Raw genomic sequence first — 15,256 nt, 5'->3', positions numbered from 1 at the left:
ATGAACGATCGGTTTGAGGCTCTTTGTGTTCATCGAATGAACAGACACCATTGGACTACACTAGCACGCCACAGGGACAAATGGAGATATTACTGGCGCCTGCTCAAGCAAATCGATGATTAACGGGAAGTCAAGTGATCAAATGAATATTTTGTTTTCTTTGGGGCCACACCTAGCAGTGCTCAGGATTGACTTTGGTTTTTTCCTTCAGTGATCACTCCTGGATCATGTTTTCGATGGAGAATTATGTGTTGGAGAAATACACAAGGTTATATGAGCATTTGCTGTAGTTGGACTGTGTCTTCCATCCCATCCAGACACACAATCATCTGATCATCTCAAAAGAGAGTCAGTACCACAGGGGGCAAGGGGAAAGACATGAACTGCAGTCTAAGGAGGTCTTGTTGCACGAAAATGGGTCTGTATTAAGACTTTCTGAGTGTGAAGGAAAATCCTGACATCTGGGCAGATGAAAGTGTTGGAACAATCATGCAAACTGAGGGAAAGTGCTGGGATCAGTTGCTAGCAAGGCAGAAACCATCCGGTCATTTAGTTACTAATGTTTCTGGCAGACAGGTGATACTGGACTTCTGCTCACACTGCAGGAATATGATAATTTGCATAAAATTCAGCCTCTGACAGCTTCTATTATACATTTCCCATCATTACCACAGGACCCACTGTCCCTATTGGCAATGGGACACTAGCTCAGTTACTATCCCAATGCTTTTAAGATCCAGACTCACTGCATGGTCAGTTATGGGGTCTGTCTCCCATCTAGTGACTGTTCTCTGATACAGCAGCTAAAATGATTTCAGATGCTTCTCCTAATGATTCTAGAGAGACTTTTTACATCAGTTTTTGAAACATGTGCTATAATACACAACAGAACGCCAATTTTTAAGCACAAAATAAAAAATAATTTCTCTTTATAATAGCACAGCGGTAGGGTATTCGCCTTACAAGCGGCCAACATGGCCGACCCGAGTTCAATTCCTCCGCCCCTCTTGGAGAGCCCGGCAAGCTACCGAGAGTATTCAATATGCCAAACACAGTAACAACAAAATCTCCAATGGAGACGTTACTGGGCCCGCTCGAGCAATAAAATGCTCAACTACCTGTGAAGTAACCATAAACATGGGACTAGGAATTCAGGAGGAATGTGTACAACCAGGAGCTAAGTGCAGGTTTCTTTCATCCTCACATGTCATGGATCCAATTTCAGATGAATCTTCAGGAAGGAAGAGGAAGCTGCAGGTGAAATGACAGGTGAGCAGTGGGGGTATGTCGGGTAGCAGAGGGCTCCTGACTCCTGAGGTAGAATTGTCAATCTAGCTCCATGCTCCTTCCAGAACTATCAAGACTCACTCTGAAACCCACAGCTGCTGCTCCAGTAAAGCGGCCTCAGAAGCCATCAACCTATGGATATGACTGGTGAGGTCTGTCCTCAGATCTGCTTTAGAAACTAGTGTGACATTTCAACCATTAGTCCCCAATAGCACTCTTTAATTTGTTGGTGTCAAAAATCTAACCCAGGCCCTGGATTATTTTTTGCTATGTTTGATTTGAACTGGGCGTCTGTCTTTTGAAGTGGTCCACGTTATCCCACCAATGTCACCTCACATTTTACGTTTCCATTCTAGGGATTCAAATCCAAGGAAAATCAATATTGCTAGATAAATGGTGGGATTTTGGCCAAATAGATGGGAAAATATCATCAATAATATGGAGTTTCCTAAGGTAACAATGGTTTCTGTAGATTTACATTCCCTCTGAGAGTGCCAAGACCTGGTCGTGCCAGGAAGCTCAGGCACTGTGATCCAGGGTATCTCCGATGAGGCCTCGGTATAAGACTTTGGGCTAAGTACAGGGTGTTGACATTTTCCTTTTCCATATGATCTCTTACTTGCCTGAATTGTCTCCCATCCCTCCCAGTTACCTTGAAATGAAAGTTATAACCATTTACACATTCAAGGTACCCAGGATAGTATACCACAGTTCCTGTCACTAAAATTTTTTTATTTTCCATTAAGATTTCAGGATCAAAATCCCTCAGTCAAGGGTGTAGATCTCAGTTCCCCCCCGAACTCCGCCCCCACCCCCCCACCCCCACACACACATAAACACACTGCAGGATTGTGAGAGTTTGTCCCCTGGTAAGTCTCTCCCTCTGGCTCACATTAGACAGGATATCATGGCAGGGGAGGATGGACCCTGTGAGAAACCCTCAGTGTGAGGTTTTGAAGGTCCTCACGTGTCCTCAGAACTGGGGTGGCAATATGTGTGATATTAAAACTATCTTTTAAAACATGATTTCGAGGACTTCTAGAGTGACCAGACCAACACATATAAACTCTGAATGACACTGTCACCTACTTACTTCAGGAAAATTATCTCTATAAAATCAATAAACTAAACTATTTTCATGTTGTGCTTCTGGGATGAACGGGAGAATAATGGAGCCTAAAAATGTTTCTTCAACATGTGCCACAAATGTCTGTCATACAGAGCCTGGCTGCATCTAACACACCCTCCGTGGGGCAGGCACCAGGAGGAGCAGCTGGGGCAGCCCAGCCTCGCACAGCTGATCTCTGCAGGTTTATGTTCTGGCATGTATCACTGTGGGAGTTAGATTATTATACTGTTCACAATAGTAAGTGGCAACATCCTCAGGCTCCAGGCTGCTGATGGTGAGAGTGAAATCTGTTCCAGATCCACTGCCACTGAACCGGGGAGGGACGCCTGGTTGTAAATTGTTTGCAGCATAGATGAGGACTCTGGGAACTTTCCCTGGTTTCTGCTGATACCAGGCTAAATAATTGCTAATGCTCTGACTGGCCTTGCAGGTGATGGTGACTTTCTCTCCCAGAGATGCAGACACAAATGGAGGCTGGCTCATCTGGATATCACATCTGGCACCTGAGATAAAAAAAAAGTGGATATCATTATCATTAATAATAAATTATATAATTTCCCTGAAGAGGCAGGCAGTCCAATTTCATGTAAACCATCATTTCCTTCCTTACCCGGGAGCCAGAGCAGCAGGAAGCTGAGGAGCTGCACAGGGGCCCTCATGTCCACTCTGCGTGTGACAGACACTGACCCTGCAGGGTGACACAGACTATTATTGAGTATCCAGGCATGAGCTCTGAGGACTTGCAAATGAGAGGGGGCTGGACAGGCTGAGCAGGCAGAGGTGGGGAGGGTGTGTGTGGGGACCAGCCCAGCTGCAGGGAAGTCCGGGGAGCAGGTCCCTGTGGGGAAGCAGAACTTTACCCACAGAGAACATGCTCCTCTCCAGGACCCAGGAGGGCCTCAGTGTGAGCACAGAAGGACGGGTCCCTAGTCTCCTGAGAGTCAGGACATAGCTTCTTGCTGTCTCTGCCCCAGGAACAGGCTCTGTCAGACCACACCATCACAGACACTCTCAGGAACTGTACAGACTCCTTTAATTCACAACTGTGGATATACTTGAGAGAAAGATTTTCTTTTTGATCTAATATATACTAAAATACCAATATTACAGAGTTTAGGGAGGGCTTAAATTTTTTAATTTTCTTTTTGTGGAGTGGGGACTCTCTTTTAGTGCTCAGAGAACCCAACAGTCACTCTGAACATAATTCAGTCATCCAGTATGAGCAGCTCAATGCTGGGGCCCATGGATGCAAAGCTTTTATGATGCTGCAGTGTGGGGAACTGTCAGGCTTTTATCTGCAGGTACTCTGGGTCATGTTGATCTTGGGCTCTCATGTGAAGCCCTGCTCATGTCTGCTGAGGTGTCAGTCTCTTTCACCAATTCTGGTATTATTTTGTGTGAGAAATTGTTTTTATTAGTAGACAGAAATGCAATGAGTGATAAAACCTGTACCAAATTTTTGGGTCTTGATTCATAACTTTTTGTTAAGATAGAGAATACCAGATAGGTCAACCCATTTTCCTGTTCATCCCTCCAAACTTCTTCACTTGAGATATTATCCCATTACTTTCACCTCAACCTAAGGGTGAGATTTTCCCCTTCTCATCTTCAAAAAACGTGTTCCTTTCCCAACTCTAATTCATAAAAAAACAGACCTGAAAATTCCTTGACCTTCTTGAATCTCTCTTCCCATTTATCATCCTCTTCCCCTGAGCTGGTGTTCAGATGCAGTGGTTGAGACAGTCCAACTTTATTGAGTTCTCATTGAATTTCCTCTGTCCCATCACAGGTGCATTCCTTGCTCGAAACTTGTGTTGCCCCAGAGACACAGAGGCTCTCAGATACCGGATGTACCACCCAATGTCTTAAGAAGACTGAGATGATAGCACTACAGGACAGCAAATGAAAATATCCTCACATTTATGGGATTCAAGACAGTAGACAAATATGTTTATAGAATGCAGGGTGTCACAAGGGGTGGACAATCTGTGTGGAGTGAAGATAGAACCACATAAGGAGAAGTATCACTCTGTCCTGGAGCAGAGATCCAGGCTGTGTGAGTCAGCATCCGGGTTCCTAAGGGTGCCATTCCACCACCCCATCAACATCATTGTTCTTTCATTCTAAAGACTGTCCCTGGAACTGCAAATCTAGCTCTCCCTGCACAGTCCTGTGATCTTCCTATCACTGAATTCAGCACCCAACAGACCAAACCAGAGTCCCCTGAACCACTAGCCCAGAAGAACATACACATGCTGAAGTACTGAGTATCCTGGGTAGGGTCTGGAATATTCACTAGGAAGAGGCAGGTCCCAGGGGGGCCCTGCAGTGATCATGGAGTCTAGAGAAGATGGTTTTCTCTCCAGTGATCAAGTCAATGACTGGGGACTCCCCGAGTTCTTCTGTCAAACAGTAGGTGCTCCCAGGGCTCCCCTTCTGCAGGGCCCAGGAAAGGACCCCCCAGGGCCATTTGCTGCCTCTCACCTGACTTAGCTGGAGAGATCTCCCCACCCTGCCACCATTGCTGTTCCTGTAGCAATATCTTGGTCCAAATGACTCTTGTTGCCCTGCTGATGGATTCTTTAACCAACCCCTGTGCTATGAACTGTTCCTTGCACCGCACTTACCAGCAAAGAACCTGTCACGATTTCACGGAGACAGGTCAGAACTTGGGGTCAGCAATGGCAGCAAGTAGGAGAATCCTGGGCTTTAACTCTGCAGGCACCACATCCTGCGTAATGCAGGATGACATGGGGTCAGTGAGTCCAAAACAGAGGTTGCAAGAACCCACATATTCTCGGTCCATCAGGGAGTCAGAGCAGATAGGGTGGGGCTGTGTTTGGAAGGCATTGGGAGGGGAAGAGAGTGATATATCAGAGCTGCCACCCTGTCATGTTGCTATTGGGGAAACCAAGTCCACAGACACTTCAGAAAAGGTTCCGAGGGTGGGAGATGAGTGTACAAAGAGGGGTGTCTGTGACCCTGGAGCAATTTCTTGGGGATGGTGTGATAGCCGTGTGTCTGTACTCGTTGTCCCAATCCTGACAGAGAAGTAGGGTAGACTGTAATGAAAAGTAACATAACAACAAATACTGATTTTATCTTTGTGTCTGTGATGGTGCAGAAGCTCCTGACCAGGCTGGGGGTGGGTGTTGGCCACTCTAGGCAATTCTTGGGCAGTTGAGACAAACAGTTCAATGCTAAGAGTTGAGCTCTTGGAAATGCTTGAGGCCATTTGCGGTAATGACATCCAGGCAACCCCGTATGCTTGTCTACCAAGGTGAGCCAGGTGGTACTAGAGACCTCCAGGAATGCTCCCATACTCGGGGAAATTGAGCTTCCAGGGATCATTTGGATGGATTGAAGGCATAACCCTCAATCCATGTACCTTCTCTGCAGCCCTGGCTTAGGCTGATCTCAGGATGAGATGCTCCTCACACTGTGGCCCTGCAGGTGAGGGACCCTCTCCTAGAAACAGCCAGGGAAGCTGGAGAAGCGCTACACAGTGACATCTTAGTGGACAAGAGAACAGGACAACCCTTACATTAACACCTGGAAATTAATTCATTCAGTCTGATGCATTTTCTGATCAGAAAACAAAAAAGCCAACCGCTTTATTTCTAAGGCAATGTTGGACTTTTAGACTTTAAGCTATAATTGAATCTTGAGGCCTTTTCCCTCAGAAATTAGACAAAAAAGGGGTGAGATAAAAAGAATGGCAAAGTCCTCCACCACTTCCATGATATCCTAATGAGGCTGACCCTGCCCAGAGGGTGCCTGGGTATAAAGCGTCAGGTCTTGCTCCCTCCCAGGAACTCACAAGCTGCGGGGTCACATCACACACCCGGCATTCTCACACTCTGGGAGGCTGGAGAAGAAGGTCAAGGTTCTACAGCATTACTTCCCCTGAGACCCTCCTCCTGTCAGCAGGAGCCCCTCCCTCCCCTTGTCCCCACAGAGTCTACTTGGTGTGTCGACACAGAGTGGATCCCTGGTGTCTCTATACTCCCACCTCTGCCCTCCTGTGACCTCATTGTATCTTAAGTGAGACTACAGCTCTATCTCCCATTGTGAAACTGGTTGGGGCATTATAGCAGTTCATAGAAGAGAGGCAGGACAGGACTTCTATCTCCAAAGCAGAAAAGGGTGAAAATATCGCTCCAACTCATTTTCTGAAGGCTTCATACTTTCCCACCACACCAAGAGTCCCTGCCCCTGTTGACCATAGGCCTGTAACTCTTAGATCTAGGGACTCTCTTGTCACTTCTGGGGTCAGTCTGCCATCTGGTGACCTCTGGGTGATATGGCAACTTAATTCGCTTCAGGTGCTGGTGGTCCCTGTGCTCTTGGGATACTCAGCCAGACTTTCCCCAAGTCTTTGGAACAGAGACTGTAAAGCCAGTCAGACTATGTGGAAATCTACCTCGTAAGGCCAACTGAATGGTCAACTTCAACCTCTGTGCATTGGAGTCAGTCACAGAGAATGAGACAAACTGACACACAGTGAGACCAACAAACACACATAGAAGAACTGTCCAAGATTTAGGATAGCCTGGGCAACCCCACTGTGCTCGCAAGAAGCTGTTTATTCAATGTAATGTCGTTCCCTACAAACTGGGTCCAAACAGGCAAGCCAGTGTTAAAGTTAACAGGGACATTAGGACAGTTGGTGAGCACATCCACATTCAGTGGTGCATGAGGAGCGGAGACTGAGGTGTCTCACAATCAGCAGGGACCTTACAGTACAAAGTCTCGGTACTTTCTGGTTATATTCTTGCCTCTGATGCCCTCTACATCTATAAGATTCTAAACTTTTATTTCAGCCTTTTATCGGTGTATTTATGCTTCTTTTGTAGCACTCTTTCATTTGTGATGGAGCAATAGCACAGCAGGTAGGGCATTTCCCTTCACCAGGTTGACCTGAGTTTGATTCCTCTATCCCTCTCAGAGAGCCTGGCAAGCTACTGAGAGTATCCTGCCCGCAAAGCAGAGCCTGGCAAGCTCCCTGTGGCATGTTCAATATGCCAGAAACAGTAACAACAAGTCTCTCAATGGAGACACTACTGGCGCCCGCTCGAGTCAATCGATGAACAATGGGAGGACAGTGCTACTGTGCTATAGTGCAGTGCTATTTATGTTTCTTTTGGCTGCAGTTTTGCGTGCCTGATCATGCACTCTAAGTCTCAAATTGTTTTTTCCAGGGACTATCACAAACTTGGTGTTTGTGACAAGGAGAAAATTTTCCACAAGACCATGAGGGAACAAAGTAGTACATATTCCTAAGAGGCCAACTAGTTGAGGAGAAGTGATGACCACCTAATCAGGGTAGAGGAGAGATGTTCATCACAGGTGGGTTAAGTGCTAGGTGCTGTGATCCCAAGACATGTGATGGATGTTAGTTTGGAAAATGGAGGAGGCTCCGGAGATGAGGAGGAGCATTTAAGGGAAATGGAACACATGGGGGTGGGATGGCAGAGAGCATAGAGCTCCTAGCTCCTCTCTGGTGTGGTTAATCCAGTCTCATTCCTCCTCCATGATAACCCAGACCAGCTCTGAGAACCACAGTGGATGCATCACTGAGGAGCCCTCCCGACCTTGAGCTCTAGAGCAAGACTGATGAAGTTTGTTTCTACGACTCTATGAGAAAGCCAGGGTGTAATTCAATCTTTTTTGACCCAAAATGCTTTCTTGGTGTGTTATAATTCAAGCCCAGAGCTTCATACATGGGTAACACGTTTTCTATATCTGAGTTACATGCCTGCTCTTAGAGTGATTTTTGGCTTGTGCTTTTCCAATTTGAGATTCTCTCTACAAGTGATTGTGTAAGAGAGACTTGAAATGCAACTAGCACAACTCGGTAGTAGTTTTACTTCTGGTCATTATAACCTTCAACTATGCTGTTGTGTCTAAATGTAGCCATACTGCAGACCAACGGAACAGGGTTGAAATATTGACATCTCCCCCCAAACATATGATTATCTAATCTTGGACAAGGGAGCAAGAAATGTGAAGTGAAGCAAGAAAAGCCTCTCTAAGAGATTGTGCTGCAAAACTGGACAGCTACATGCAAAAAAAAAAATGGGTTCCGATCTCTGCCTAACACCATGCACAAAAAAGTAAGATCAAAATGAATTAAAGACCTCAACATTAGACCGGAATTCTTAAGGTACATTGAAGACAAAGTTGGCAAAACCCTCCATGACATTGAAGCTAATGGTATTTTCAAATATGTCACACCACTGACCAAGCAAATGAAAACAGAGACAGACAAATGGGATTATCTTAAACTAAGAAGCTTCTGCACCTCCAAAGAAACAGTGACCAAAATACAAAGACATTCTACAGAATGGGAAAGGATATTCGCCCAATACACATCTGACAAGGGGTTGATATCAAGGAAATACAAAGGACTGCTTGAACTCCACAAGAAGAAAACATCCAAGCCGGTCAAAAAATGGGGCGAACAGAAACTTTCTCAAGGAAGAAATCCGAATGGCAAAAAGGCACATGAGAAAATGCTCTACATCATTAATCATCAGGGAGATGCAGATCAAAACAACAATGAGATATCATCTCAGACACCCAAAAGAACAAAAGCAACTGGTGCTGGCCCACATCCAAAAGAACAAAAGCAACTGGTGCAGGCAAGGATGTGGCAAGAAAGGGACCCTCCTTCACTGCTGGTGGGAATGCTGACTGGTTCAGCCCTTTTGGAAAACAGTATGGACTATTCTCAAAAAATTAGAAATTGAGCTCTCATTTCACCCAGCAATACCGCTCCTGGGAATATATCCCAGAGAAGCAAAAAAGTATAGTCCAAGTGACATCTGCACTTGTTTGTTCATTGCAGCACTCTTTACAATAGCCAGAATCTGGAAAAAACCTGAGTGTCCGAGAACAGATGACTGGTTAAAGAAACTTTGGTAGATTTACACAATGGAGTACTATGCAGCTGTTAGAAAAGATGAAGTCATGAAGTTCACATACAAGTGGTACTACATGGAAAGTATCATGTTAAGCGGAATGAGTCAGAAAGAGAGGGATAGAAATAGAAAGATTGCATTCATCTGGGGAACATAAAGTAACAAAATAGGAGACTATCACCCAAGAGTGGCTGAGATTAGTACCAGGAATTTTGCGCCATGGCTTGGAGGCCAGGCACACATGCTAGGGGAAAAGGGAGCTCAAATAGAGAAGGGAGCACAAATAAATGGTGTTGGGAGGATCCTCCCAGGATGGAAGAAGCATGCTGAAAGTAGACTATAGAGCAAACATGATTGCCACTCAATGCCTCTTTTGCAAACCATAGCACCCAAAAGGAGAGAGAGAACAAAAGGGAATGCCCTGCCACAGAGGCAGGATGGGATGGGGGGATGGGGTGGTGGAAAATGGGCACTGGTGAATGGATGGGTACTTGATAATTGTATAACTGAAAACCAAGCACAAAAAAATTGTAAGTCTAAAACTGTACCTCATGGTGTTTCACTAAGAAAAATTAAAAATAAATAAATTAAAATAAATAAATAAATAAAAGAATCAAATCTGGGTCAACTGTACGCAAGGCAAAACTCTTACTTCTGTGCTACAGGCCCATTATTAGATTTTGAAAACTCTAACAGGGTGTCAATTATTCACCTCAAACTATATCTCTTTGGCATATTAATTATTAAGAATTTATTTTTGTTGAACAACTACAGAAAACAGTAAAACTTGAGCAAAGTGAAAATTAGCCCTATGTCTGAGATATTTTGATTTGCACGGGAAATTTTCATATGTAAGCTTCTCCCCTCACAGCCCCAGGAAGGAAAAATTATTCTGAATCTCTAGAAACTGATCAATGGGGAAGGTCAGGACTTAAATCTGCATAATAACAATGACCTTGTTACTGTGCTTTGTCTAGTTACCCCCCATAAGTGCCTCCATCATATTCTTTTCTTTTCTTCTGGTATGTGTGTGTTGTGGGGGGAGAACAGGTGGGAGGTAGGGGAGACTGTACCCAGTGGTGCCCAGGGCTCACTTCTGGAGGTTTTCAGGGGACCGTTATGTGGGGATGGGGATGAAAACTAGGTTGACTATGCACAAGACAAACGCCTTATTGTAGTACTACTGCTTCAGCCCCATATTATTTTCTATTTAAATGGATATATTTCTTCTTTGGCGACAGTACTAAGAGATCTGTAGGGCCACACACAGCTATGCTCAGGCGACCAGGTAGTTCTGGGTTCCATCCTCGGTTGATTGCATGCAAGGCTACACCTTAACACCTATACTACTTCTCTGGCTCCGGAGATGACGTTCAAAATGATGACTTGGGCAGAATTACTCCATTTTCTAAAATGTATCTGTTAATACCTGTCATATATACAGGAAACATATATGTCATTGAATTTCTGTTCTAATTGCTCTTAATCTTTAATTACAGGTGATGTCATTCAAAAAGGTAGAAGGGTAGAGAGAAAATTATTTTAACTCTTTCATCTTTTCATAATTGTAAACCCTAATGTTTGTTCTTTAATTATTTTTTCTTTCTCCCAACATGGGCAACAAGATCAGAAGTTCTATGTGTGTTGAGCAGGATAAACCAAGAAAGGGATGTTTTGAAAAATAAGAAACTTTCATGAAAATGAATCTTAATAATTAATTATGAATTTACACAAGCAACAAATATTTTCAAGGCATGAAGAGTCCAGCCACTATCTGAAGTCAAGATATAATAGTGACTAACTCAAGTATGAGTACATACCAACAAAACTTGGATGGTTTATTGAATTATGGATTTATGGACCTAACCTATAGTTTCTGATTCAGAAAATTTGGGAGAATTTTCAGTTTAGCAAATTTGTGTTTATACTATGTGGTTCAGACCTCAAAGTGCTAATTCCCACTTATAAAAACCTTTCAGATACAATTATAATTTGCTTACAATTTAGTTTACTACATAATGACAACATAAACATACCATTCAATTGTCAGTAAGGTAAAGAATGGTACAAACTGAAATAGGTGGACCCCCAGGGATGGAATATATGAGGCAGAGAGAAGAGAGATGATCACTTTCTCCAGATAAACCTCTGCCACACCAGAACCATCTGGGAAGACTAGGACTGATAATAGTCTAGGATGATGTCCCAGCAAGCCATGGACCTCGAGTCCTGCCAGCCAAATGAGATGGCCATCAAGATACACCTCATGTCCACTTGGTCTCCTCAGCACGGGCGTTAATCCCCACTACCCAATTTCTTAGGGAACTGTGGACTCAGGCTGGAGTGAGCAATTGCTCTTTGCATGAAAGGAAAACCATTGTAGGCCTTACCCAAGCCTTATAGGTCTTTGACCTATCTCATAGAAAAGAATTTCAGGAGGTGATGACCACTGAAGTAAAAACAGATTTTAGCCCATGTGCTTGGGTACCACATGTTCTTGGACATGTGAGCACAAGCAGCACATGGGCTCAGGCAGCATATGCACACTCTTCCTTTGTTCAAATTGAAAAACCCTATCATAGGGTTTTTCTCAAGCTGCCTCATGTGATTTCTAGCTATGTAAGATTCTCCTGCTAGGGTGATTTCCAAAAAGTTAGAGTTCGGAGTGACTAATGGTCCTCTTTGAAATTCCTTTTCTGTTCTTAGTTCCCGATGGTTCTCTTTGGGAGCAGCGTCCAGTCTTCTTTAGGTATGATGGGACCAGGTGAAGTCTTATGAGGACTTATTTCCTGTGTCTACAAGGTGGGCTTTTTGCATTCTCAGGACTATTGGTTTTATTACTTCCCAAGAATTCCATTGCCTTGGGCCCTTTCCTATGTACCTGCCTGCATCAAAACTACTAAGAGACTCAGAAGGAAGACTGGCCTGCTAGCTGGCTATAACTGCTAGATCTTCACTGGACAGTTGCCTGCAGGAGTCAAGGTCCAGTTTTCACAGGTAGTGTCCCAATAACGAAGATTGAGAAAATATTCACAATAGCTGATGCTGAATAAGAAAGCAACTCAATTCATCCCAATCTGGTTCCCCAAATTTATATCATATCTCATAATACTGTGATGTTGTTAGAACCAACTATAATTTTTTATTTTGTAAATTTAGAAAGGGTCTTCAGCATGGGTAGATTTTGTCTGTTTTGCCTGGCTGAAGTTTTGCTTTCATGATTGCCCTCACCTCTTCATTAGTCAGGACCAATACAATGTCAGTACAATCAAATGATGGCAAAATATTGCTAATCTATGGAGGGTATTTTTAATGCCACTAACCTTTAGGCTGTTCTATGACAATGAGGTCAATCAATTAAAGCATGAGTCTGATGAGATTCAGGCATTGTCTGATTCTAAAAATAGCCAGGTGAAGAAAGTTTCTAATGTGCTGTTCAACAGATGAGTGAAATTTACAAGGATGAGACAAAGAGTGTGGTTGGACAATCAATTTTCAATAACAATATTTTATAAAGAATACAGTATACATACTTTATAATTACAAATCAATTGTATAATCTTTATAGTAAAGATTATATATTATATTGATTTAACCCCACAGAGAACTAATACCCAATTATAGGTTGAAGTATTACCGTTCAGTATACATATGCCTTTCGATGATTTTCTTTAATCTCAGAATAAGAAATAATTTCATTTCCTCCATTACATAAAATGTCCTTATCATCCATTGGTTACTTATATAACATTGCTGCTGTCGTGACTTTGATTGAAATAATGTAGACATTTAATGCCCAGATGTTACTGGTGCCTGCTCGAGCAAATCAATGAGTAACAGGATGTCAAGTGATTAAGTGATCAATGCCCAGTGCATTTTATGCATTTGTCACAATTTTGCGTATCACTGATGCTTTTGCATTTATTTAATAAACTGGTATAATCAGAAAAAAAAGGGAATGCCCTGCCACAGAGGCAGGGTGAGATAGAGAGATGGGTGGTGGGAGGGATACTGGGATCACTGGTGGTGGAGAATGGACACTGGTGGAAGGATGGGTATTTGATCATTGTATAATTGAAATCCAAGCACAAAAATTTGTAAGTCTACAACTGTACCTCATGGTGTTTCACTAAAAAAAAAAATCTAATAAATAAATAAATGCAGCCATGCTTCATATCATACACTAAAAGACTCTGTGGTGATTATATCCCAGCTAAGTGTTTGTAGGAAGTAATAAATAACACCAGGACTATGAGTGTAAGTCCCCTGCTTATGGCACCAATCTGGGGTGTCAGTAATAAACATGGATAAATCATGTGGGGGTAATTGTACCCTGCCCTCATGTATGCTGCTTCCATTACATAACAGAGAACTTTTATGTTGGGGTATTGGAGAAAGAAGCTGCATGTTATTTTAGGGGGTCTGTAATGTTGTGAAGCATTAAAGAGTTGGATAAAGAACACACAGAAACAATTGTAAAGTTTGTCCAGCCTCTAGTCTTTGCAATGAGTTGTGCTGCCTGTTTTGAGATTGCTGAGAGAGCTACCTTTGCTTGAGGATGAATGACTTTGTTCCATCATGATTACTGAACATATATTGGGTGTTTCTTCAGGACTAAGAATGTGATTATGCTGTTAATTTATACCTGACTACATATGAAATTGATAGTGACACACTACTATTGAGTGTCCAGGCATGAACTCTGAGAACTTGCAAATTAGAGGGGGCTGGGCAGGCTGGGCAGGCAGAGGGGGGAGGGTGTGTGTGGGGACCAGCCCAGCAGCAGGAAAGTCAGGGGTGTGAGTCTGTGCGGGGAAGTAGAACTTTGCCCACAGAGTACATGCTCCCCCCAGGTCCCAGGAGGACCCCATTGTGAGTACAGAAGGGTGGGTCTTTTGTTTCCTGAAAGTCAGAACACAGGTTCTTCCATCCCTCTGCTTTAGGAATGGACTCTGTCAGGCCACACCCTCACAGACCCTCTCAAGAATTGTACAGACCTTTTAAATCACCGTTGTGGATATATGTGAGGCAAGGAAATTTCCTCTTTGTTCTGCAAACCCAAGATATTTTACTACCTTTTGGAAAGCCTTAAAATTTTATGCATTTAATTTTTTCTTGTTTGTGTGTTTGGCCAGGGGTTGGGTTTTGACTTTAATTCAGTGCTCAGAGTATCTGAATGTCACTTCGAAGATGACTCCCCACCTGAGATGAGTAAGCAATGCAATGGCTTATGGAAGCAATGTTCTGGAACTGTTAAAACTTTCCCTGCAGGTGCTCTGGGCCATGGGGGTCCTGGGATAAAATGTGAGCCCCAGCATATGCTATGCAAAGTGTCAGTTTCCCTCAACAATCACTGGTGATCTTTTGTGTGACAAATTGTTATTATTAGCAGAAAGAAATGCAATGAGTGAAAAGAATTGAACAAATGTTTGGCCTTGATTTTAAATTAGCTCTAAGATAGAGACTATCTGACAGGTCAAATCATTCTCCATCTCATCCCTTAATTCTTCATCTGGGATACTATACCACTACTTCCATCTCAACCTAAGGGAAGGGATTTTCCTTCCTTTTCTTCAAAAATACGTTCCTTTTCTACCTCTATTTCATGACACAGACCTGACAATTCCTTGACTTCTTTCCTTCCTCTTCCCCTGAGCTGGCCAGTTGAAAATGTGTTCATATGGGGTGGCTGAGACAGTCGACATGACTGACTTCTCATTGAATGTCCTCTGTCCCTTCACTGGTGCATCTGATTCTCACAAATCTCTTGTCACTCCTAAGACACAACAGATCTGAGACCAGATGAAAGACTCACTGTCTTAAAAAGGGACAGTGAAGACCATTTTTTACTAATGAAGTGATATGTACAGCAGGAAGAAATCACACTCTTAAACAGGTATGTACCTAATGAGGGACC

At 43.3% G+C, this 15,256-nt stretch overlaps 1 gene segment (V, D, J or C); it reads right to left on the bottom strand.

Moving 5' to 3' along the window:
* Positions 1–2,599: 2,599 nt before the first annotated feature.
* On the bottom strand, positions 2,600–3,075 carry LOC130037795 (immunoglobulin kappa variable 1-27-like). The segment is given in 2 exon segments: positions 2,600–2,919; positions 3,027–3,075. Coding segments are annotated over 2 exon segments (369 nt in total).
* Positions 3,076–15,256: the final 12,181 nt, after the last annotated feature.

The sequence above is a fragment of the Sorex fumeus genome, unplaced genomic scaffold (assembly GCF_029834395.1).
Source record: "Sorex fumeus unplaced genomic scaffold, SorFum_2.1 ptg000006l, whole genome shotgun sequence".
Lineage (NCBI taxonomy): Eukaryota > Metazoa > Chordata > Mammalia > Eulipotyphla > Soricidae > Sorex > Sorex fumeus.
The sequence above is the reverse complement of the archived record's forward strand: the minus strand, read 5'-3'. Positions and strand labels throughout refer to the sequence as shown.